The sequence below is a fragment of the Anser cygnoides genome, chromosome 12 (assembly GCF_040182565.1).
Source record: "Anser cygnoides isolate HZ-2024a breed goose chromosome 12, Taihu_goose_T2T_genome, whole genome shotgun sequence".
Taxonomy (NCBI): domain Eukaryota; kingdom Metazoa; phylum Chordata; class Aves; order Anseriformes; family Anatidae; genus Anser; species Anser cygnoides.
Genome location: NC_089884.1, coordinates 1,105,897 through 1,130,345, shown reverse-complemented (window position 1 = coordinate 1,130,345; position 24,449 = coordinate 1,105,897). Strand labels below are relative to the sequence as shown.

Here is a 24,449-nt window from a genome sequence, read left to right as displayed (position 1 = left end):
TGCCAGTGCCAGTGCAAGCTCCGTGCCCTAGTGAGGAGCTCGGGCGTCTCTGCAGGGGGGAAGCAGGCAGAGGTTGTGGTCAGTCCCGTGAGCTGGGACTGGGGCTGTGCCCCCGCAGGGGGTGTGGGAGGCTGCCCTGCTGGGTCCCTGCCCATCTCTGGGCAGCTCTTCCAGGCCTTTCGTGGGGAGCTGTGCTGCCATGGCCCCCCTGCCCTTGGCACGCTGCCCGCAGGGGCAGCAGGAGGGGGCTTCCACCGAGGCCGAGTCGTGCTCCGAGCCTGTCGCTGCTCACTTCACTGCCAGCGCCGCCTTTGGAGCTGCTCCAGCGCCGCGCGACTCGCCCTGGCTGGGCTCTGCAGAGTGCCGAGGGAGGGACTCGCACTCCAAATTTAGCCTGATGAAACGATTGTACTTTGCGTTTCAAGCTTTCTCCTGCCAGCGGCGATGGCTTCTGCTGCGCCTCCTTCCCGCAGGGGCTCTCTGCTTCTCGTTGCCCTCCTGTCTCCAGCACCCACCTGCCCTCCGTGCGGGGAGACGAGGCGCTGAGCGGTGCCGCACCCCTGGGCGACACGGAGCCCTCGTGGTGCAGCCCCTGCAGGGAGCCCAGCTCCGGGGCCGGCTGCGGGCAGGGTCCCAGTGCCAGCAGGCTGGGAGCAGCATCCCCCGTGCCCGGGGGTCTCGCTGGCCCGGGGTCGTTCCTGGGGGCTGCGGAGAGCTGCGGGAGGGCTGGCTCCTGGAGCTCTGCCCCGGGCTCTTGTCTCTCTGCCCTGTTTGTTTTAATTAGTTATTTTTAGGTCGCAGTGAGGTGATACCTCTGGACGTGCCTCAGCTGTGTCTCTGGCCAGCCTGTCTGGGTAGGGAGGGAGCGGAGGCTGCCCAAGGCATGCCGTGCTGTGCCGTGCCGTGCCGGCCACTGCCAGGGCGGTGCCTCCTGCGCCCCTCTCCTTGTGCGTGGGGCAGGGGGCGAGAGAAGAAGCCAGGAGGCGTGGGCTGCCCCGTCCCCAGCACACCCCAGGGCATCCCCCAGGGTGCTGGGCTGGCCCCAGGTGCTGGTGCCCATCCCAGGAGGGTGGGGGGGCCCCGGCACCCCGAGTGCCCAGGCCTGGGGCTGCCCTGTCCCCAGGGAGGCTGCAGGCCTGGCTCTGCTGCTGCCCCCAGCACGGGGCTGGGACGCTGGCCCCGCCGGGACGCCCGGCCCCTCTCCAGCGGCTGGGTTTTAGGAGGTGCACTGAAAAGGCCTTTTGGTAACAACGCGTGTCTTATTTAACCATTACAAGCGCTCGCGGGCCTCCTTCTCCCCTGGAGCCCCAACTGTCGGGGCCGTGCCTCCGTCCCCGGGGACCTCCAGCGGAGCCGGGGTCGGGGGGCTGTGATGGCACCCCCCGCTTCAGGCTGGGTGACGGCCGCTGGCGCTGCCCGCCCGGGGAAGAAGAAGAAAGGTGCTTTGTGCTGGGGCCCCCAACCTGCCGGGGGGGCTGGGGGCGCGGGGAGCCGCCCGTCTGCGCAGGCATGAATGTGCCCTCAGTGCAGCGCATCCCGCAGCCCGCTCGCTGCCCGGGGAGGAGGGGGGCCGCGGGCCCCGCCAGGAAGCGCTGGGCGTGGACAGGGCTTGTGGGAATGATTTCATTGGAAAGGCCTGCGATATTTTTTCCCTCTTGTGTGTGGTTCTTGGAGGAGGCTGGAGGTGTATCTGATGGGGATGGTCGCCCGGGCCAGCGGGAGCCGAGCGGCCGCGCACATCTGGAGTCTGCGGCGCGGTCCCGCTCCTCTCCCTGCGCCGCGCGTGGCCCCTGCCCTGCCGCCCCCTTGGCCGCCCCAGCCTCTGTTTGGTTTGTGCTTTTTTTTTTTTAACACCCCCTGAGCGTGCAAGTTTTTTTTTGTTTTTGTTTTTTTGTTTTGTTTGTTTTTTCAGTTCTTTGGGAGCAGCTTCTCCCTGCCGGGAGCTGCGGGCCCAGGGGAGGCGAGTGCAGAGCGGAGGCTGTTGGGCTTTGCCCCCGCCCCGCTGCTCCCGCTCGTCCGTGCCCTGGTTTTTATTTTGTATTTTTGCCCTCTCTTGTCTCTAGTCGTCCGGCGCCCCGTCCGACAATGATCCTCTCGGCCCCCTTCCTCCCGGCTGGGGTAAGTACAGAGTCTCCTCACCTGCCTGCGCCACCCCCAGCCGTCGGGAGGCTGCCGCCTGCCTCTGCCCCGGGCCAGGGGTACCCTCGGTGGGGACGCAGCGCTCCCGGTGCTCCGCTGCGTGTGGGGCTGAGGCTGCCCATGACTAGCTCAATCTCTGATTTGAAATCCAGCTTTTTTCCCTTTTTCTTTCCCCTCCTTTTTTCTCTTTTCCTGGAGGAGTTCCCAGCTCTCTCTCTCAGCTACTGAATGCAGAAGTGTTTGTGGTTGTTCTTTGGACCGGGGGAGAGGCTGGGGATCCAACTCCTCGCTCGTCCCCGGAGTCCTGTGCCGAGCGGCGGCCTGTCCTGCTGCCACGCATGTGCCTCTCGGGATGTTCTGCCCCGGGCCGCAGCGGGGCTTCAGCCCTGTCCCCGTGTCCCAAGTGCTGCTGCTGCTGCCCCCGGGGCTCTGTTGGGCCGTGTCCGGGCTGGCCGGGGGGCCTTGGCGTGCCTGAGCTGGGGAGGGCTGGTGGTGAGGGTGGCGGGTGTCTGGTGGGACGGAGGGGACGTTAATGGGAGCGCTGGGGAAGGGGTAAGTGGGGACACTGGGTGCTGGGACATCCTGCGAGGCCCCTGTGCCACCCCCAGGGAAGAGAGGGCCCCTCTCCTGGCTGTCAGTGCCTCCCAGCCCTGGTGCTGCACGCCGTGGGGCAGTGCTGTGCTCTGCCAGGGCTGGCAGAGAGTGGACCCCTGCAGGGACCCGGAGAGGGAATAAAGGGTGCAGGGTGCTTGGGGCAGGGCATCGAGGGGCTGGGCTGCTGAGGGGGTCTCCAGGGGGCAGGGCAGGGACTCGGTGAGGGCAGTGCTGGAGCCTTTGCTGCTGGAGTGGGTGACCCAGCTCCTGCGTAAGCCGGGTGAGCCCGCTCGGGAGCGGCAGATGGGGTTCCTGGGGTGGATGCAGTCTTGGTCATCGTACGTGCCTCAGCCGGAGCCAGGAGCAGAAGTGCTAAAGCCCCTGTCCCCCATAGCTGCACCCGGTGCTTCTGCGGGGCTGGCGGCAGGAGTGCCCCATCCCTGGGCTCCCGGGAGCCCCAAGTGTCCCGTCCCATCGGGGCGCAGCGCTCTGACGGGGGGCTGGGGTGGATGGAGCGCTCTCCTCCCTGCTTTGCTCCCCCCACTGGGCTCCCACCCCCCAAACCCGGGTTGGGAACCGCAGCCGCTTCCCACAGCCCTGCAGGAGCGGGACGGGGCTGTGGGAGGGGACACCGGGAGGGGACGGGGAGCGCGTGCAGGGCGTCCCTCCCGGCATGGAGCAGGGCTGCGTGCAGGGAGGGGTGCGCGGGGTGGGCCCCATCCCCGGGGGCTCAGGGGGTGCGCAGCGGGTGCAGGAATTGCCACCAGGATGGGACGTGGTGCCCGGCTCTGGCTGGGAGGCCCTGGCTGCTCAGTGCCCAACGGTGGGTGCCTGGGGGGGCACGGGGGGTGCCGGGGAGCCCGCCCTGAGCGCGAGCCGCAGGCTTTGTGCACAACGAGGGTGGGGGGCTGCAGGCGCAGAGCCTGTCCCCCAGTGATGCTGGTGTGAGTGGTGCATTTATTTTTACGCCCGCGTGTGCACAGGCAGCAGGGCTGTGCAGGGAGGAAGCGCCCCCAAACCCGCGTGGAGTGGTGCTGAGCTCCTGCAGCGCGGGTGCGCAGCTCGTGCGCCAGCCCGGCAGCGTGTCAGCAGGGCTGGCCTCTGCCGTGCTGCCCGTGCGCGGGCCTGGGGACAGGGGGCCTTCCCCCAGGTACTGCGGCTTCTGCGCGTAGCAGAAATGTAAAATTATTTATTTTGTCTTTTCCAAACAAATTGGGGCAGTGCAGGAGGGGAGGAGGGAGCCGACAAACTTCTCTAAGCTGCAAAGTCTGTTCCCGGGGCACCAGCTAACGCTTCCCCTCCGTTTTCTCCTAGAAAAGAGACAGGACAACGGGCGAGTGTATTACGTGAACCACAACACGCGGACCACCCAGTGGGAAGACCCTCGCACGCAGGGGTAGGAGCCCGAGGGACGGGCGGGGAGGTTCAGGGGGGCTGCTGGCGGTCTCTGAAGACGCATGCGCTGGGCTCCCAGGTGCTGAGCGGCGGCCGTGCGGTGGGGCTGAGCCTCCGAGGTCCTGCTGGGAGCTGAGCGCGGCGCGAGGGCTCTGAGAGACACGGGCAGTGACCGAGAGACACGGGCGGCGGGGGAGCCGGGGAGGGTTGGGAACTGCGACCCGGGCGCTGGGGGGAGCTGGGACCGAGGTCAGGAAAGACAGCAGGGCTGCAAGGCAGGAAGAGGTGCTCTCCTCTCGCCCTGCTGCCTGCCCGCAGGGCTCTGCCTGGGCTCCTGAGAGCTCAGGGCGGCAGGGCTCCTGCCTCGGGGCGCAGGCAGCTGCTTGCGAAGTCTGCCCCGTGAATCCTTTTGCCTGCCGTGGAGCTGTAAACTCAAAGTAGTCCCCGAGGGCAGCGATCAGGAGCAGGGTGCGACCCCCAGGCGGCAGTTGGGTGACCCCTTCCTTGCCTGCAGGATGATCCAGGAGCCGCCCCTGCCGCCCGGCTGGGAGATGAAGTACACCAACGAGGGCGTGCGCTACTTCGTGGACCACAACACTCGCACCACCACCTTCAAGGACCCGCGCCCCGGATTCGAGTCTGGGTAAGTGCCACTGGGCCAAGCCCTGGCTCTGCGCCCGGCAGGACAGCAGCGGGGCTGTGGCGCTCGGGGCTGGTGCTCGAGTCTCTTGCTCGCAGCTCGTTCGTGCGGTCGCAACGCGGAGCGGGTGAAGTGGGTTGGCTTTTTGTTGCCAGCACGCCCAGTAGTGGGTTTAGGGTCCCGTGTTTGGGTCTGATGGAGGAGAGCTCGCTGCGTGCAGCAGAGGTGAGCTGCAGCACAGAGCCTGTCCTCCCCCAGCGGGCGGTGAGGCTGCTGGGGCAGGGGCAGGGCAGCGGGTGCTGGAGCTGTCGGGCTGCGGGGCCGTGCCCTGACCCAGCCCCTGCTGCTTTCGCAGGAGCAAGCAGGGGGGATCACCGGGGGCGTACGACCGGAGCTTTCGCTGGAAGTACCACCAGTTCCGCTTCCTCTGCCACGTGAGTAGAGCGCCGCGAGGCTGCTGGGCCCGCCGGCACTCGGGGGCAGGCCGGGGATTGGGCGGCCGCTGTGCCGACCTGCATGCAGCCTCCTGTCTGTGCCTTGCCCGCAGTCGAACGCCCTGCCCAGCCACGTGAAGATCAGCGTTTCCCGACAGACGCTCTTTGAGGACTCCTTCCAGCAGGTGAGGGGCGCGGAGCCCGGGGTGCGGAGCTGGCCCTCGCTGAGGGCCCACGGTGACGCTTCCCCGTGCCTCCGCGCAGATCATGAACATGAAGCCGTACGACCTGCGGCGCCGCCTGTACATCATCATGCGGGGAGAGGAGGGCCTGGACTACGGCGGCATCGCCAGGTGAGTGCCGGTGTGTGGGGCTGCTGCCGCCGGGGCTGAGCCCTACCCGGCGTGCGGCCCGTCAGGCAGCTGGGCTCGGGGTCCCCAGCCTCTCTGCGGGGAGCCAGAGGGGTTTGAGCTGGAAACCGTGAGCTTTGGGAAGGGCGAAACTCCTCCAAGGCGTTGTGCCAGCCTGTCCCCTGCACAGGGAGGGCTGGGGGCCCACCTGGGGCTCTCCATAGCCCCCAAGTGCCATCGCCAGTGCCCCGGGGCGATGGGTCGGGCTGCCTCTTTCCCCCCCGCAGCCTGGTGCGCGGCTGACAGGCGCTGGCGTTTCTCGAGACAGTTGCTGTGTGCCAGGGCGGACGTGGCGGGACGTGGTTGCTGCCAGCCCGTAGCTGCCACCGCCCTGAGGAGAGTGCTGCGTGGCGCCGGGCTGCGCCTCCAGGTGGAGGGGAGAGAGCCCTGTGTCTGTCCTCTGTCCCCGTGTCCCCCCTTCTGGCTCACCTGGGGTGTCCGGCCTGGTGCTGGGCTTCCCTCTGCCACCCTGCCACTCGGGCTCCCCCTCTTCCTTCGTGGTGCTGCTGCTGCTGGCTGTGGGGCAGGGCTGCTGCTCCCTCGTCTCCCCGTGTCCTGCCAGTGGTTTTACCCTATGGTAGGTTACGTCATGCTGTTCTACCACAGGGTAGAACCACGGACGGGATGCCGGGGCTGCCTCTGCGCCTGAGGACTGCCGTCTGCCCGCGGCCGGGGAGCGGAGCGAGGACAGCGGGGCCCGTCCTGCGCTGCTTCGGTTGGGCTTGGTGGGGGGGGTGTGGGAGGAGAGCGGGTGCCCACGGGCACGGGGCGTGTGTGCACAACCACGTGAGCGTGCACTTGTGTGTGTGAGAGACGGCCTGGGAGGGGCTGGGCTGCTCGGTGCCTGCCGGGATGCCTCCTGCTCCCAGCCGAGCTCCGTGCCCAGCAGGGTTTTTCTTTCTGATGTCTCCAAAAGCATTTCACAAACCATTTTCAGCACTTCTGTAAAGGCAGCTGGACCCTGCGGTGCCCGATGCCCTCACCAGCTCACGGCAGGGCCCAGGAGCTGGGTGCTTGCTTCGTGCAGGCGTGCTGCGGAGGCCCGGGGGCTGCCCTGTCCCTGTCCCCTGCTCTGGGGCGAAGCCTCGTCCGGCAGACCCAGCCTCCAGCGGCCACAGGAGCTGCTGCTCACCGCTGTCTCCCTCTCTCCCAGGGAATGGTTCTTCCTCCTGTCCCACGAGGTGCTCAACCCCATGTACTGCCTCTTCGAGTACGCTGGCAAAAACAACTACTGCCTGCAGATCAACCCTGCCTCCTCCATCAACCCCGACCACCTCACCTATTTCCGCTTCATCGGCCGCTTCATTGCCATGGTAGGAGCCCGACGCGGCGGGGCAGGGCAGCCCCGCATGCCGCAGCCGAGCTGTGCCCAGCAGCCACCCCGTTACGCCCCTTCCCGCTCGGGTGCTGGTCCCGAGAGTGGCCGTGGAGGGGCTGCACCAGAACGGGGCAATATGCTGTAGGGCTGGGGACGGCTGCGGGGCCGAGGGGACCCCGCTCCCGGGGGCCGTGCTGCAGGGATGGCTCCAGGTCTTTGGCTGCCACCCCAGGTGCTGTCGGGTCTGCAGCTCCGCACTATTTTTAGCCCCAGCAGTGTGAGATTTTCCAGCTGCCCCGGCCCCGCCGTGGCTCCTCCCGTTCGTCTCGCCCTCCCCGGGGCCTTTGTGCCTGCGATCTCCCGGCCCGGGTGGGCGCGGGGCTGCCGGGGGTCCCGGCTCGGGGCAGGGTCTGGCCTGGGGCCGTGAGGTGTGTGCGGGAGGCGGCTGCGCCCTGCCCGGGTCCCCCGCCTGTCCTGCCCTGCCCCGCGCCTCGCAGGATACCAATAAAACCCCAGACTATTACTCACCGCTGGGCTGTTCTAGACAAGCGTCTGCATTATTTTTGGCTGCCTTTGCCTTGGGGCTCCTGGAAGCCAGGGATTCAGGGAAGCCACAGCAGAGCTCTGTTTAAACAAGTGCTCTTAATAGAGCTGCGAGGGGAGAAGGAGACGCGGTGGAATTCGTGCTGGGGAGGGGAGAGGGGCTGCGCGCACGCCCCATGCCGGGCGAGCCTCCCGCTGCGTTTGCCAGCCGGGGGGGCACGGCGGGGGCTCCTGGCCGCGGGGAGCCGTTCCCTATCCCCTGTGGCTGCGGTGGAGCGTTGTGTCCCTGCGGGTCTGTGCCGAGGCCCCCGTGACCCAGTGTCCCCCCCCCACCGCAGGCTCTGTATCACGGGAAGTTCATCGATACCGGCTTCACGCTCCCCTTCTACAAGCGGATGCTGAACAAGCGGCCCACGCTGAAGGACCTGGAATCCATCGACCCCGAGTTTTACAACTCCATCGTCTGGACCAAGTGAGTGTCTCACGCTCCTGGCCCGGGGCCGGGCCTGTGCTGGGGGAGGCAGCGCTCCTCCCGCCGCCCCTCGCGGAGCCTCGTCAGGAGTCACGTCCCGGTGTCCTCCTGCAGGGAGAACAGCCTGGAGGAGTGCGGCCTGGAGCTGTACTTCATCCAGGACATGGAGATCCTGGGCAAGGTGACCACCCACGAGCTGAAGGAGGGCGGTGAGAGCATCCGGGTGACGGAGGAGAACAAGGAGGAGTACATCATGTGAGTCTGGTCCTGATGCCCCCGCTGGGTGCCCGGCCCCCCGGCTTTAGGGCGGTTCTGGGGTGGGAACGTGGGGCTTGGGACGTGGCTGCTTCCCCTGGCTACGTGGCCTGCGACAAGTATGGGCTGGCGCGGTCACTGAGCTGCGCTGCGGTCTGGCTGGCTGCTGCTGGGCAGCTGCCAGTACTTTCAGGAAAGAGGAGAGGGGAGAGAGGGTGAGACTGCTCTCCCTGTCCCATGGCCGCTCACCCAGCGCTGGCTGGGGCTGCCTCTGTCCTGCGGGCAGCAGGCTGCAGCCAGGGGTCGTGGTTTGCGCCCCTCGTCCCCCCGATGGCTGCTGCTCTGTGCTCGGGGCTTCTGCTGGCTTTGGGGGCAGACGGAGGGCTTGAGGGGGGCCCTGCCACGCACCCCTGCAGCTCCCTGGGGCCCCCCGAGGCCGGCTGCCTCCCTGCTGGTGGGGAGGGACGGCAGCGGCCCTGGTGCCCCCCGCTGCCTGCCGACCACCGCCTGCCTTCCCAGGCTGCTGACGGACTGGCGCTTCACGCGGGGCGTGGAGGAGCAGACCAAGGCCTTCCTGGATGGCTTCAACGAGGTGGTGCCGCTCGAGTGGCTGCGGTACTTCGATGAGAAGGAGCTGGAGGTGAGCTGGTGCCCTCGCTAGGATGGAGAACGTGGAGGTAGCGGTGCTTCCACCCTGCTGCAGGCTGTCCCGGGCTGATGTGGGGAACGGCAGCACGGTGCTGGTGGGGTGCACGGGCTCTGCTCCCTCCAACCTCGGGCTCTGCCCGTCAGCTCTGCGCACCCACCCGGTGGCGGGGTTTGCAGGGTTGCTTGTTGGGCCCGTTAGTGGGAAATTTCTCATCAGAGGCGAGGAATTCCTCCCGTGCCCTGTGCTGGAGCCTGTGCCTGGCACAGCCCTGCCCCGAAGCAGTCAGTGCTGCGACGCGTGGGCGCGGGGCCTTGTTTCTGTCCCCCCTGCTGACTGTCCCCTGTCCCTAGCTGATGCTGTGCGGCATGCAGGAGATCGACATGAACGACTGGCAGAAGAACACCATCTACCGGCACTACACCAAGAACAGCAAGCAGATCCAGTGGTTCTGGCAGGTGAGCCCCAGCGCCTCCGTGTCCCCTGCGTGGGGCTGGGGCAGGCAGGGCTGGCCCGGAGCGCGGGGCGTACGCGGCAGGAGCGACACTGCAGGGCGGTGCCCTGGCCCCGTCTGGGTGTGGGGAGCGTGGGGGTGACGGGGGTCCCACTCCCTGGCGCGCTGTCCTCGCAGGTGGTGAAGGAGATGGACAACGAGAAGAGGATCCGGCTGCTGCAGTTCGTGACGGGGACCTGCCGCCTGCCGGTCGGGGGCTTCGCGGAGCTCATCGGTGTGTGTCCTGCCGCTCGGCTCGCCTGGGGGTCCCGGGAAGGCGGGGGGACGGCGGCCGTGCCCAGGGCTGGCTGCTGGGGCCTGGTTTTCCACGTTTCCATCCCAGACTCGGAGGCACTTGGCAGCAGTGATGTAGCTGCGGTGACGTCCAGGCACGGTGGTTCGGTCTGCTGTGTGCTGTGCCGAGACAGATTCCTTAGGCTGAACCGTGCCACCACAGTTAGCTTTGTCAGTCCAGTTTGTAACGACATTCTGAATGAGATTTGAGTTTTTTTTGACTTAATTTTGATTTTTTTGGGTGTGATGGAGCCCCTTTTCTAGAAACCCACAGCATGCGGCATTATTCTGCACTTGTCCTTCGCTACTTCTGGGGCCTGTACCAGCCTCTCTGCTGTTCTCCTGGAACTGATGCAAGCGAAGCAGCTACCCTTGCCCATTTGTTTGTTCTGCCTGGTGCGTTAGCTTTTTTCCAGGCCCCCAGAGCTCAGCCAGCAGTCACAATTTGTTAAAAAGCCACCTTGGTGACTCAGACCTCCTGAGCCAGGTCCTTGAGGACGCTCGGATGGACCCGCTCTGTCCAGCGGGGGCAGAACGCACGCTTCCACACTTGCTCTTTAACCACCCCACTTACAGTGATAGCAGCACATCTCGTGTGCTGTGGATGTAGTTTTCAGCTTCTTCACTTTGTGTTTTTGTGCATCCTCTCTGCAAAGGGGTCAGAGCAGGCTGTCGGAGAGCTGCAGAGGATTTGTGCCCTCGTGGCTGTAGGACTGTCAGGGCGTGTGCCGGTGGGATCTGCTGGCTGTAGTGGCACGTCAGGGTTTTCTTTTTCAGCTCCCGATCATGTAATGAGATTTGCTCTGCTCATAATTAACAGGCAGCAACGGGCCCCAGAAATTCTGCATCGATAAAGTTGGCAAAGAGACGTGGCTGCCTCGGAGCCATACATGGTAAGTCATTTCTCCTCGGCGCTGCGTGGGGACAACTGCTCGCGGTCCCTGCCTGGCTGTGCGGGGCCCCGGTGCCCTCTGTCCCATCCCCCCCACTGGAAGTCCCATGGGACGGAGCTGCTGAGGCCAGAGGGGCCCCACGGGAGGGGTCCCTGCGGGGGGAGGAGGGCGGCAGAGGAATTGGGATCGCTGTTCACAGCCTCTGTTGTCTCGGCAGCTTTAACCGCCTGGATTTGCCTCCGTACAAGAGCTACGAACAGCTGAAGGAGAAGCTGCTTTACGCCATCGAGGAGACGGAAGGATTTGGCCAGGAGTGATGGAGCCTCGGTGCTCTCCCAGCGACTCCGGAGGTGCCTGAGGCGGGGAGGGCCCCGAGTGCTGCCTGCCGCCGGGTGCCGCCTCGCAGGATGGTGTGCGGGCGGCTGCGGACTCTGCTCTTGTTCCTGTGCAAGACCTGCACTAACAGCCCTGGGGGAAACGGGTCCACGTGTGCCTCCCCCAAATTAATCAGAGGTGTGATGGGGAGGTGGGTGCCAAAGCCTGTCTCCGCTCAGCCCGGGTGTGCTGCGTGCGCCTGGGCTCCCCGTCCCCCCTCACCCCGCTGGGAGTCCCGGGGGGCGCTGGGGTGGCTCGGGAATGATGCCAGGGTCTGAGCTCCTGCCTGGTGGCGTGGGGGGGGCTGCGCTCCCCTGTCCCACGGCTGGTCAGCGCTAAAGGGGCTCCTCTGTGCCTGGAGAGGGGTGAGAAACCTCGCACTGAAGTGGTGTGTGCACCTGGAAACAGGCACGAACAACTTTAACTGTTGAGCTGGAGCCAAACCCCCTCGTTTCTCTGCAGTTTTTCTCTCTGCTCCCTGTAGCTTCACTGAACTCCTTAGCTTGTGGCCGCAGGTCCCTGTGAGGGGACCCTGATGGACCCCACAGACCCCCCATGGGGAAAGGCACTTCTGCTGGAGCAGCAGCTTTGTCCAGGGGCTCTGACTTCTGGAGCCTGGCTGGGGCTTTTCCTAGATGCAGTTAAAGTGAGACCTGGTTTTAGGTATGGGCTATTCCCACCCCCCAGTTTTTTCTGCCTTTCTGTGGCATTTTAGTAGATGCAGGTGAGGATGGGAAACGGCTCTCGAACTGACTCTCAGGTGGTTGTGAAGATGTACGAGCTTGGGCCCTATCCTGCACCCAGCAAGGGTAACAGGGAGCCTGCAGCGGGGGCTGCTGGGGCCAGGGCACGGCACGGGCCGGGGCTGCCCCCAGACTGGCCCTGTCTGCTGCTCGGCTTTATTCACAAGCGTGAGGCCTCCGTGCTGTTGTACTTAATCCTGAAGTGGAGGGCTGCTCCGAGCTGGCGCTCTGCAGCGGGCACGGGGCTCGGTGGGGGCAGCACGGCCACCCCCAGCACTCGCTTGGCTCGAGGGTCGGCCCAGACGTGCTGCGGTCCCTTTGCTGCGGCCAGGCTGCTGTCAGAAGCTGCTGGGGCTGCGGTGAGGGCAGGACCAGGCCCCTGCCCTTGGTCCTGCTGCGTCCCCCGGGGCTCCTGGCAGCAGGGTCCCGGCTCTGGCACCGCGGGCATGGCCCCTGCGAGCGTTGGTGTGTAAATCTGTACATAAATGAAGTCTGTGGATAGAAACCTCTGCAATAGCTTTTGACTGGTAACCGGATAGTTTTGTACTGCACCATCCTGCCTCAGTGATGCCGATTTCTTGTGCAATAAATGACAAGCAGCTGCCGAGGTGTGTGTCCCTGGCTGGTGTCACGGGGAGGACAGCCCCCTGCTCCTCCCAGGGCTGTGGCGAAGGTTTGGGTGTGGGATCAGGGCGATGCTGCTCCGGAGACGTCCTCGTCCCAGGCTGGGGCTGGATTTGGGCACCCTCAGTGCTGCCGCTTCAGGAGTGGGGGCAGCTGGGGAGCCCCCAGCTCTGTTCGCAGCCAGCTCCGCGCTGCCCTCGGCTCTGTGGGCTGTGAGTGTGGCTGTGCAGGGGCAGCGGTGGCACTGCCCTCACCGGGACCTGGAGCCCCTCGGGGCTTGGTCTCTGTCGTGGGTTGTGCGCTCACGTGTGGCACCCGCGAGGCAGTGCTGGGAATCAGGCACGTGAGGCCAGCAGCCCTAGGACTGCAGCATTTGGTTAAAACAAAAAAAACCCACCGCAGCAGAACTAAATAAACCCACCATTCATACTGCCGGGGGACAGCCAGCAGCCAGGGATTTTGCTGTGACTGCCTTTCAGCAGCTGTTGGAGCTGGTATTATTATTTTGTCAATAGCCGGGGCTTGTGCTGCGCAGTGGGAACGCATTTCCATGTGTGGCACAGCCCAGCCCCAGAGGAAACTTGGGGCTGGCCCTGGGCACGGCAGCGCTCACATCCACCAGGGAGGTGGCAGGGAGCTGGTGGGGGCCGTGGCACGGACGGGACCCTCTGCAGTGTGTGAGACCAAACAGCCCCAGCTCCAGCTTTCTGGTTCGGTTTCAGGGGCAGCTGTGCTGGAGAATGCATCCATCCCTCCTGCCAGCAGCCAGGTGTCCTGGCAGGCGGTGGAGATGCAGGACAGGGCTGCAGGACGTGCAGGGCAGGCTCCCCAGCACCCGCAATGTCGCCTCAGCCTGGGGCTCTGCAGAGCTCGGCCTGGGTCAGTGCCTCCCCAAATGTTTTAACCCCAGAGCTTGGAGGGAATCGACTGGGCGGGCAGGGAGCTGCGGGCGGGCTGGCAGCCGAGGCAGCGCTGCCCTGGCATGCCGTGGAGCTGGTTCGGTCGCTGGCAGCTGTAACAGCAGCGGTGCCATCTGTGTGCTGCCAGGGCACTGAGGTGCCCAGGGACTGCAAATCAGGACTAGATTAAATATAGATATGTCTATATTGCATAAAATTGGCTAATTACAATGAATTAGTCCTGAAATATGCAAATACCTACTCACACTGCAAAACATGATGTGGTAATGAACGTCACTCCTCTGGGAGGAAGGCAAGCTGCTCTGCGCAGCACAGTAGTGGCACGCACAGCCTTTCCTCCTCACCAGCATGAGCCCGTGCTCTCTCCCCCCTCAGTTCGACCCCAGCAGAGCCCAGGAGCCAGGAATGTATTTTATACCTGCCTTTTTTTTTTTTGTGAGGTACCAAAAGATACCAGCCCATCACAAGATAGGGCCAGAAGGCAGCTGGCCATGTAGCAACGTCCTTGTTCCTGCTCTGTGGTGCTTCAGAACCAGTCAGTTCTCAGCTAATAGTGAAAACTCACAGTGACAGCTAAAACAGGTATGTAGAGCAAGTTCTAATACAGGCTGCAGTAGAAATCTTCAGCTGTTGGTTTGCCATTGAAGGAGATAGATAAGCATGGGGGAAGGAAGAGTGCTGTGCTTAGAGAAAATAAGTCACCCTGGCTTTTCCCCCTTCCCTGCTCAGTGCTAAGACCCAAACCTCCAAGCCTTCTCCTTACATACAGCAACCATCTCCTTGTTGCAGCAGCTGCCAGTTGGAGTAGATGTATACAGCCATGTTATAAATGAATGTAAAAAGCAGCCATCACAGTAGAGGCAAACAAAGCACTGACCCTTTCAACAAAGGAAAAGAACCCAACAGCAAAGTGATTTAGTTTACAAGATTTTTAATTTACAAATAAAAAAACTACACATTTTACTTTTTGTCTTTTTTCTCCTCTTTCTTGACATCACTCTTCTCCTTGTCTTTCTCCTTCTCATCTTTCCTCTCTTTTTTACTTTCTTCTTTTTCCTGTCCTTCTTTCTTCTCTGCATCCCTGTTGGCAATCTTGTTGTTAATGAGGTTGTGCAGGGCAACCACAGAACGAATAAGAGAAGCCAGGTAAACGACCACCATCTGGTCATTGGTCTTCAGATAAAAGGCCTTGACAAACTCTTGCAGGTTGACATCTGGTAGCAGGTTGAAGACATCCTGAAGATGGTAAATGATCTGGTGATTGATGGGTAGCTTGCCCATGGCTACTTTCTCTAAGTAGCTCCTGATGTCCAGAAGCTTGGAGTTCAGTCCCTTCAAGCCATGGACCTGATTCGTGATCCGCTGGGACAGGGTGCCCACCGTTGTATCCTTGATATCTCTGAAACACGCAGAACAAAGACTCAGCATTAGAACCTTACACTGCATGCTCACTACCAGGCTATGCATAGTCACTGAGAGGTCGTTACAGCTTAGAAAGAAGAGCAGTTTCAAGCCCAGAGAAAAGACAATTAAACTGAATGCTTTAAGTCAAAGAATGAGAACAAACTGATTTACATTAGAAAGTGTATCTAAAATAGGTCACTGTTGTATCCTGTGGTGCACAAATGTTCTATTTGTAATAATATTAATTACGCTGCTTAGAGTGATAGAAAGAAATAAAACACCAGAATTTCTGACACTTGAGAAGCCAAACAGCTTGTATTGGGTGACTGCTCTCTTTTCTTGATGACTAGCGAGCTTTGCCAATTAGTCAGCTAGAGATAAACCTGCCACGCGCCCATCCAGTCCTGCTCTGTGAGGTATGCAGTGGCTGGAGACAGTCCCAAACCACAATATTCCAAAGCTTTGATACAGTGACTACGTAGTTTTCATCATCTGATGGAGTTTAAGTGGGCAGATACGTGTTTCACAAGCAACGAGCGAACATGCCAAGCAAGACTACTAAATGAATACACTCTTGGAACTTGAGCAGCATGTTTAACAAGCTCTGTGCTTCCTCCAGGAAGCTGGCACTAGGAGATGCCAGATGGACCCTGTTTCCTCCTGGGCCAGTCTCGTAAGAAATTTTTCATTTTAAAGGTGTTTACCGTAACAAGTGTTCGACACCAACTTCCTCTGCCTCCTCCGCTCCGATCTCACTAGTCACGTGCTCAAACGTCTTGGAGGTTGGAGTGCCATCCTTGGAGGTGCACGAACACAAGGGACAGGGTTAGACTGGGCACACAGCTGACGACAGGCACAAAGACACACACACACCAGCCAGTAGAGGTGTCTCAAGTGAGCAGGGGCAATGTGAACAATGTTGAAGCATAAGATTAACTGAGGCCTGTTGCACAACAACATCAGGAAGAGGCAATGGGTCACATTAGGGCAAAACAACATGGGACTGAAGTACACAGCTAAGGGGAGAAGTTTAGAAGTGAATCACAAAGCCTTTTAAAAATACACAATTTCAGATAGAGTATAAGGAACTGTACTAATGAATTTAGCAAAGTAGTTAAATATAGTTGACCAGAAATCAGAAAGACTGCCCCTTTCTTGTTTTAATTAGTATTTCTGCCACAAGTCCAGAAGTGCTAGCAATTTCTTGTGCTCTGTGTAATTTTCAATTAATGTACTTTATTTGTCTATTGGTCTACTAGTGGGTAGAATGGAAAATCTCACTAAATATCTTTTTGTCATCCTGGTCTTTACTAGTTAGAAGCATGTATACAATTCTAGAAACAATACTAATATGAATCAATCTAATTCAAATTAAAATCTATACAATTGAGATCAAGGGAGATGTTTAAAAGAGTCATCACCTGAACTACCGAGAATGAGTTTTTTCTGTCTGTTTTCAAAGTCATTACCCACACCAGTAAACAGAAAGCACTACTGAGACTACTGTGAATTCACGTAACTAAGATCAAATTCTGCAGATATATAACCCGTAATACTGGAAACAGCTTTCTCTCTCTACTGAGGGCCTCAGAAAGGCGAGAGGATCAAACTTCTTTATATATGTTCAGAATGTAATTTAAATCAAACAGTTGGAGATGAAAAGCTGAAGCTGATTTACTACCGTACATCACCTGTGTGCAGAGTGCTGCAAGTGATTACTTAGTTTTGCTCATGCCTGACCTGCCTGTTCAACACTGGCTGGTGAACAAATGAATAAGCACATCATTACTCAGAATACCTCTGCAAACATATGCGCAGAAGTCACTGGTTAGAAGTGTTCCAGTCAGTGACCGTGGCCATGGAAGTGACAGAAACAGGCAAGAAGCATCTCAATCATACAGAAAACTGGAACTGTGGAATTCCTGAGGTCAAACTGTAACACAAAGCTTTTCTTCCAAGCACATTGGTGGATGAAAACTTGAGTTAGAAAGGCTCACACCACTGCTGGGATTTAAACTCTGGTTTCAGCAGATTTTGGCTGCCAGCCACAGGGATGTGCATCCTTCAGAAAACCAGGGAAACTAACACTCATCTTTTAATGGAAACATTGAATACTCACATCGTGAACTTCTTCAACTGAAATATAAGCTTCTGTGGGCAGCCCCAAGTCCTTAGGTTTCACATCAATAATCACCAACACCTTATGGAAAAAAGCAAAAAACCAAACATTTCAGAAACCCAAGTTTTATTCAAGGACTAGAAAGAAATACCCAAGTCAGCTCTTCACTCCCTAACAGCGGTATGCTGGCTGTGCAGAGGTGTTGTCTCCAGGCATTGCGAAAAGATATCTACAGATGTTTCAAAAGACTTTGACGTGAGTTTTTAACAAGCTGTATCACCCATAACAAAGGTAGGGGCCAGGGGTTCCCAGGTCCCCCATTCAGGAAGAAAGAGCGAAAAACAAAAAGAAAGTGCAGCACTTACAGAGTTAGGACAGTATCTTTTCATCAGTTCATTGATGGCGATGTCATTCTTGTGTAGTTTAGGGCCTGTGTGGTACCAACCAACTATTCTTTCTCTAGCTGAGAAAAAACAGAAAGGATTCTAAATCAGAATCGTGTAGCAAGACAACAATAGAAAGATTTAGGCAGAGACTGAATCAGGGGTGAAAATCTGATGCATGTAGAAGACGAGTGCAGAGCAGGGAAAAAATGAATCGGAGCAGGCAAGACAATGACATGACCAGTGACAAAGACGTGATCTTAGTTTGCGTGATTTACTTTACTCCTAGGTTCGTAACTAGACTATTTCATATCACGTGCTAATTTTGCAGATGCTGGGATCTGTCAGCTTGAAACTCTGACATCTAAGAATGCAAAAATTCTAGAAATACAAACTGATTCTTGGGAATGCCAACTGTTCCTAGGGCTAAGAAAATTGATGGGAATTTAAGTTACGAATGGACATTCAGCTCTGAAGTCTCAAACCAAGTAGCAAAGATAGTTTTTAAAAGAGTAGTGAGGAGTAATAGAATTATTACTTGAAATTTGAGTTTGTAATATTTACATTCATAAGAAGTAATTTCAGGGCACATCTGTGCAGAAGAGTTACTTGGGAAAAATAACAAGGTATAAATGAATGTGTTAAGAACACAAACTACTTGTACAAATTAATCCATTGAAAAGCATTAGCAAAAGTGAAGCCATGCGAGGAATTAGTATGGAGTGGCTTCTTACATGGGCAAATAATTTTCTACTTAGCTATGAATTCACTTTCTCAGGCAGACAAAGATTTTGAAGTTTCTAGGAGTGTATCCACGACTGCAAGACAATCTAAACTTACCGTTGACCTTCTTAAACATTCCATACATGTTCTCCAGATAGTCATGGTCTAGAAACCACACAGTATCATCCTTGTCGTCCTCATCAAAAGGAACTGGGAATAAAACAAAATATCAGTATTTAAGAATCCAACGTCCAGACTGGAAACATTTATAGAACCACCATGTTTCAGGATAGCTTTGGCTGCTAAGGGAGATTGGATCTTAAACAGTTTCAAATGTTCTGCAACATTACACTGCAGAAAATAAATTTCAGCCCTGGTCAGTTCCCTTTCCCAACTACTCACAGTTTTAGAACAGAAAAATAAAATGCAAAACATTTTGAAGGTTATCATCAGTTGACAACATCAAAACATCAGAAAGAAATCCTCCCTTATACAAAAGTAACTGCTGTGCACAGACATTTGATATGATAAATTGAGGATCTCTATAGACTTTGTAGCTTGTTGATCAACAGAAATCTACTCAGAGAAAAATTAATTTTCAGTGTAGAATTAATCAGTGCTTTTATGGACGACTAGAACCCAAAGAGGCACTTTAAGTAAGGACTGTTTACCCTTGAGTACAGCGCTAGTTATTTCATCTGTCAGCATGTATACAGGGACACAGGCTCAATTTTGAGAACAGGCTGCTTTCAGCCCTACAATTTACAATATTAAAGCTTCATAGTTGAAAGGCTGTCAAAAGTACAAACAAACAAACAAACAAAATGAAAATCAAAAACCAAAACCAACAAAACAACTCTTTTCAACTCAAGTGGAAAAAATAGCCTTCCAAAAATTGGGGAAAAAAAAAGAAAGGCCCCCGTTTGGGAGAAGAACTCCATACAAACTGTGAAACTGCATATATAAACTGAGATATTTTTGCGTTGTCATAGAGTGGTCCCACTGGGAAGGAAATGATGTAACTAACACAAATGGGTTAGTGAAAGCCATGGATTCAAAACCTACTGTTACTATCACGTATAAGTATTTAAGAGGAAACTTTTCAACACTATTAACAACATGCTTAAACAAAGAACAAGTGCTGTAACTGGACAAAATCTGAGGAAAAGAATTAAAGCTGAAGTACACATTACATCTTTACGTAAGCAGGAAACAGCCACATCAGCACTCAGAGCTGTGATTTGTTCTACAAGCTGCGACACGATCGCTCAGCAGAGGTCAGCCAGTACAATGCACCAAAACATTTGCCAGCGTCTTAAAAAAGGTTTACACCTGCTCCTGAAACACCGCACATGGCACAATGTTACAGGGAAGGTGCAGGACGAGACAGCCTGGGATAGCTGTATTTTTGACAACTGGCAGTTAGCATTTTTTGTTTGATACTGGCTGATTTGTAGGTGGAAAGTATCTGTGGTATAGCAGGGTGGCTTAAGAAAAAAGTATGTGATGCGTCTGATAGAGTAACTGAGTAGGTTTTAATATGGTCGGACACCCGAACTCACCTGCGAAACTGTTGGACACATCCAGGATTTTTTTCTGCCACGAGCCCAGCAGCACACCGACGACTCGCTTCTGGTTTCCAACTTTTCCTATCCTGAATGGAAAAGACGGTCAGTCCGTATGGCACGGAGCCCGGCTCGGGGAAGAAGGTAACAGCGGGGCAGCTGTTGCTTCTGACTCGTGCAAGCTAAGCAGCGTGGGTGCTGGTGGGACCGAACAAAGGGCGGTGTGGATTCTGATTACTGATTGCTGATTGACGTTAAAAAAAAGCTGCCTGGGTGCACTCCGGGCCAAACGTTGTAACGCGGCGATGCGGGGAAAGGGCTGCGGGGCCGGCGCGGCCCGCGAGGTGCTGTGTCACGGGGCAGGGGCTGGGAGAAGCCGGGGAGCTCCGCGCACAGCCGCGCGGCTGCTCCCGATGTTGTTGTTCAGCGTTAAAGCTGCGGCCGCCCGGTACGCCGGGAGGTACCCCGGGAGCTACACCGGGCCGGGCCGGGCCGGGCCGGGAGGGGTCTCAGGGCCGCGCTCGGCCCCGCCGGCAGCTGCGGGACGCGGCCCTGGGCTCCGCAGCCCCCCCCGGCCCCGGCCCGGCCCGCGCCGCCTCCCCCGGGCCCCGGCGGCTGCCGCAGGCCGCGATCCCGCCGCCGCGCGGGGCCGGGGCCCGGCTCCGTCCGATTCCCCCCCCCCGGGACCCGCCGCCCCCCGTCCCCGCCCCGGGGCCGCCCCCCCCGGTCCCTTCCCGTTCCCCCCGCCCCCCCGGCGCCCGGTGCCTGTCGGCGCGGCGCGGGCCGGGCCCGTGACTCAGCGCCGCGGCGGCCCCGACGGCCGGCCCCACCTGTTGAAGTGATCGACGACGCTGAGCAGCACCAGCGGGTGCACGACCACCCGGTCCACCGCCAGCTCCGGCATGGCGCCCGCCGCCCGCCCGGCCCCGGCCCCGGCCCCGGCCCCGCTCCGCGCCCCGCCCGCCGCAGGCCCCGCTCCCCGCCGCGCGGCCCCGCTCCCAGCCTGCCCCGCGCCCGGGCGGGGCCTCCGCCGCCATCTGCGACGGGGCGGCGGGCGGCCGCCGCCATCTTGGGGAGGTCGCGGGAGACGGGCCACGCCGCCGCCGCCATCTTGGGAAGGTGCGGCGAGGCCGGCGGCGGCGCGGCGCCATCTTGGGGAAGTCGGGACGCGGCGCCCCGGCGGCTGTGTAAATGGGCGGAGGTCTGGGGGTGTTCGCCTTTAGCCCGATGTGTTGTGTTCTATGGGCAACAACAGCCTCCAGTCTTTTTTTTTATTATTTTTTTTTAAACGTTCTCCCCTCTGAAGTATAGTTTTTCCTAAAAGAGCAGCAGCTTAGACTCGGAACCAAGCCAGCAGGCACGGAGCTTGTCAGTTGTACCTCCCTTCGAGCAAGAAAACAGAACGGAGCGTGCTGCTCCTGAAGCCACCGCGGAGGTATTTTTGACACAAAAAGTACTAGCAGAGTTCTTCAGAGTCTCGCTGTTTCTAAAGCGTTAAGGTATTCCTCCTTTCCACGCTTTTCCCGTGCGGTACGTTTTTCTCAGGTCCGAGAAATGTGGCAGCACGGGGTGCAGGCTCAGGTTCTGTGTTGCCGTTTAGCATCCCGAAACGCGGCAGCTCCCGATGACACCGGCTTTCATTCGCCTACTGTGGACGGGTCTGAGACCTCTCGTGGAGTCTTTTAGGCGTTACGTCCTCTAGAGTCGGTTTTGTTTTGCTGCTTGAAAAATAAAAACCCGGCGGAGCTTTTAGAGGCTCCTTCCAGCAGAGGGAGACATCTGACCGTGGAATTCAGACGGAGCCGCTGTTCCTGGAGCTGCTTTTATCAATATACATATAAAACTCAATGTTCAAATTAACTAGTTCAATAAGTAATTTAGCTCATTGATTTTTGGGCATATCCTAAGTGCCATTACAAGCTACGGATATTTTAAATGCCATTACCTAATAGAAGGAATGTTTTAAGCACCTTTTATTGATTTTATTACTGCTTTATTTTGCTGTCTTGGTTTAAAATCATTTTAACCGCTCTGTAATCAAGAAGAAATATATCGTTGGTGAAATACAGTCAATTTCCTAAAAACCTTTGACATCGTTAAATAAGGAATTACAGTTGTTAAATCATGTCAGGCAATAACCGAGGGACAGAAAAGATATAAAATTTGGAGCAGTGGGCCAGCATACCAGTAAGCTGTTCTGACCTTTGGCATTCAGACTCCGTATGTGACAATCACGCTTCAATTCTGTTCTTGGGTCTTACATCAGTCAGAAGAGATTTAAAATCTCAGCATGCCAGGAAGGTTGTTGAAGGATAACGGAGTATGATCTAGAGACAATTAAGGGGCATTTTAATGACCTGCTGTGACTTTTTGTTAAAATTACTCTCTAACTTAGTGCATTTGAAGTTTCATTTGCTGGATTGTATTGCTGGTAGTTTAGTGTATTGATGTTATACACAAAAGGAGTAAATTGAGTCTGCTCATAGGGATTTCAGTTACTTCCCTTCCCAGCTCTTTTGACTTGAGAAGATTATCAGTATTATTGAGCTAATCAGCTGGTAGATGTAGACTGGGAATACAGGCAATATGTTGCTTAATCAAAGAATTGAAAAGTAAGTAATGAATGTTGGTGCTCAATAAAAAACAGCTAATGAGTTGATTGCATTGATGCCTGATGTAATTTAACTGTAGAGTGGCAAACATCAATACTTATTTATGATTTGGCTCATGATCGCTGGGCTGAAATTCAAAGTTTAGAGACGTTCTCCTGTAAGCGAGTACCTGGTGACTGACCTGGAGAGGGGAGGTTCCTCCCCTCCGGAACAAATGACTCAGTCGTCAGTTGTTGGGCTTTACTTCTCTTCTCCTTTCTTTTCCTTTATTTTAAGGTATAGATAACTTTTCAGAGGTTTAAGAACACTTCTCTGAATTGAAAAATTAGAAGAACAAATTGTCATAAAACAGTTATATAATCATGAATTTGACTTTTAATGTTAAACCGACCTTTGGTCTTCCCAGCATAATGACCTTGATAACCTCAAGGGGAAGTCACCATCCCAGATGCATCGTGCTGTCTGTGGGGGTGGATCTCTGCTGTGTTTTGGCTCGCCATCCCATTATCGGTTCCGTTAGTGTCAGTAGTGACTGTGCATTTTGAAAGAAAGTTCATCAGCAGAAAATCGCACACTGTCTTGAACGGCATGACCTGCAACTCTGTTCTGAATTCGCTTCATTCTGAATTCAATTTTTGCCCTAATTTTCTTCCTTTTAATTTGTTAGGTGTCGTTAACTCTGCTCAAGTTCTTACTATCACACAGAAGGACGCCTCTGTAGGCTTTTCCAAACCAAGCTCTGCTGCTGTCGGCTGCTGTGTCACTAGCAGGATGAAAACTGTTGGTGCCGAGATCCTCAGTCTTTTCTATGGCTTTTGTCATGTTCTGGCCTCTTTTCCAGCCCTGGGGATCAGGAATGTTGGACCTTCCATCAGGAACTGGTATTTGTCTGTAAACTGCGAAGTGTTTAGATGCTTCAGAAACTTGCTTTTTATTTCTATAAAATGTCCTGTGTCATGTTCATGCCTAGGTGCTTGTTAGACGAGTGATGTTCTCTGGGCAGCCCTCAACCACGGTGTTACGAAGGCTGCTTGCTGGCTGCTTTCTAATTTAACTAATGCTGGCCTACAAGACCACAGTACTGTGGTGGAGGGACACTTTTAATGGTCGTATCCCTCGCTTTCTCCTTTCAGTCTGTCAATATTGGTGAAGGGGAGCAGTGTGAATTTGTAATAGTGGTGGTGGGGGAACAAATGGAGATAATTCTGCCAGTGGAGTCACAGAAGCGTCTGGTCGTCTATAGACTAGGGAAGGCATACGTTTACTGAGTACGTTCAGTTTGTATTTCTAGGTGTTCTTTCCAGCTGTGAGAGTTAGAAACATAACAGTGCTTTAAATGAAAATACCAGCATGCTGCAGTTAACTACCTCAGTTCATCGAGCACGTGAATGGAGCCTTGGGTGACTGCTCAGTAGCCTGTGCCCTCCCGACTTACCGCCTGCTTTGTGTGTTTTTCCATTGTGTCTGAGAAGACGAGATGCTGCCGTTTGTTGATCGGTAGCCTCTCCTTGGGCAGGGTTCGGTTACCTGTGCCTCGCAGCCTCTCCCAGGGACCCGCTTCTCTACCCACCTAAAGGGCAGAGCGTGTGAGGGAAGTTGTCAGCAAAAAGAGGGTGGGCTGCAGGCGGGAGGAGGGCAAGTCCTGCGGAAGGCAGTAACGCTTCAGCATTAGATTTGCCTTTTCTCTGTAGCTCTGCAGTGCCTGCTAGTGATAAGTGACATCCGAGGGACTGTGGCTACAACAGATCCACGCAGCTGGGATATATTGCTGCCTGATGCTTTGGATCCTAATCCTAAATGACACTTGCTAATATGCTCCTTTAATACTGGTTTTCTTGATTTTTAAATAAAGTCTTTTTTTTTTTCTAGATAGATGAAGAAGGGGGAAATGTATTTAAAAAGACTATGTTTACTAGAATATGGTTTCATTGAGATGCCTTTTAAAATGTGTTAAAAATCCACTTGGGAAGAGTGAGGCTTTCTTTAGACCTGTCAATAGTTTGTCACATAATACCTTTATGCTACCGGTTCAAACAGGAAATATTTATTTCCCTATAAGTAAGTGTAGCTTTGTCCAAATAACTGCAGCTTCCTGTTAAGATTTCCTCGACCAGACTGTGCCTTTAACTGTTTTAGGAAGAATGATGCTGCCTGGAACTGAACAGGGATAATGCAAGCCATGGAAGGAAAACAAAGCCACCACAACATTAGTTCTAATTTGTTTTGGTTAAACTGTAATTCAGTGAAATGCTGATGCTGTATGCTCACAGCATGATGCCATGAAGAATGTACTTACCCAAACTTCAAAATATGTATCAGTTTGCTTCTGAAGACCTCTAAATTGGAGCAATAAACATTTTTTTTCCAAGTCTCTGTTCCAGAACATAATTTCTTAAAGTAAACTTTTAAATCTGTAATTACAAATTGTTCTGTTCACTTCTTTGCAATCTGATCT

The 24,449-nt window shown here is 56.3% G+C and overlaps 2 protein-coding genes across 3 annotated transcripts in view; one reads left to right on the top strand and one right to left on the bottom strand.

The window, feature by feature from the left end:
* Nucleotides 1–12,251, top strand: part of WWP2 (WW domain containing E3 ubiquitin protein ligase 2) — a 36,004-nt gene extending 23,753 nt beyond the window's left edge. The window contains exons 1-15 of one of the 2 annotated variants that reach the window (XM_067004550.1): nt 1,472–1,829; nt 2,064–2,118; nt 4,048–4,129; nt 4,643–4,771; nt 5,124–5,202; nt 5,316–5,387; nt 5,467–5,555; nt 6,766–6,925; nt 7,812–7,945; nt 8,060–8,200; nt 8,720–8,840; nt 9,200–9,304; nt 9,478–9,574; nt 10,454–10,526; nt 10,744–12,251. In XM_067004550.1, coding sequence (XP_066860651.1) covers nt 4,644–4,771; nt 5,124–5,202; nt 5,316–5,387; nt 5,467–5,555; nt 6,766–6,925; nt 7,812–7,945; nt 8,060–8,200; nt 8,720–8,840; nt 9,200–9,304; nt 9,478–9,574; nt 10,454–10,526; nt 10,744–10,843 — 1,299 coding nt within the window. In that variant the 5' untranslated portion in view covers nt 1,472–1,829; nt 2,064–2,118; nt 4,048–4,129; nt 4,643 and the 3' untranslated portion in view covers nt 10,844–12,251. Of the gene's footprint in view, nt 1–1,471; nt 1,830–2,063; nt 2,119–4,047; nt 4,130–4,642; nt 4,772–5,123; nt 5,203–5,315; nt 5,388–5,466; nt 5,556–6,765; nt 6,926–7,811; nt 7,946–8,059; nt 8,201–8,719; nt 8,841–9,199; nt 9,305–9,477; nt 9,575–10,453; nt 10,527–10,743 lie in introns of those variants that run through there. The other variant, XM_067004549.1, reaches the window with a different exon arrangement.
* Nucleotides 12,252–14,102: 1,851 nt separating this feature from the next.
* PSMD7 (proteasome 26S subunit, non-ATPase 7) lies at nt 14,103–20,372 on the bottom strand. Its single transcript, XM_067004552.1, has 7 exons — nt 20,213–20,372; nt 19,380–19,471; nt 17,935–18,027; nt 17,077–17,174; nt 16,712–16,792; nt 15,297–15,388; nt 14,103–14,587 (listed from the first exon to the last, which is right to left on the bottom strand). The coding sequence occupies exons 1-7, from the start codon at nt 20,284–20,286 to the stop codon at nt 14,149–14,151; spliced, it is 969 nt and encodes a 322-aa protein (XP_066860653.1). The 5' UTR covers nt 20,287–20,372; the 3' UTR covers nt 14,103–14,148.
* Between the last annotated feature and the right edge of the window lie 4,077 nt (nt 20,373–24,449).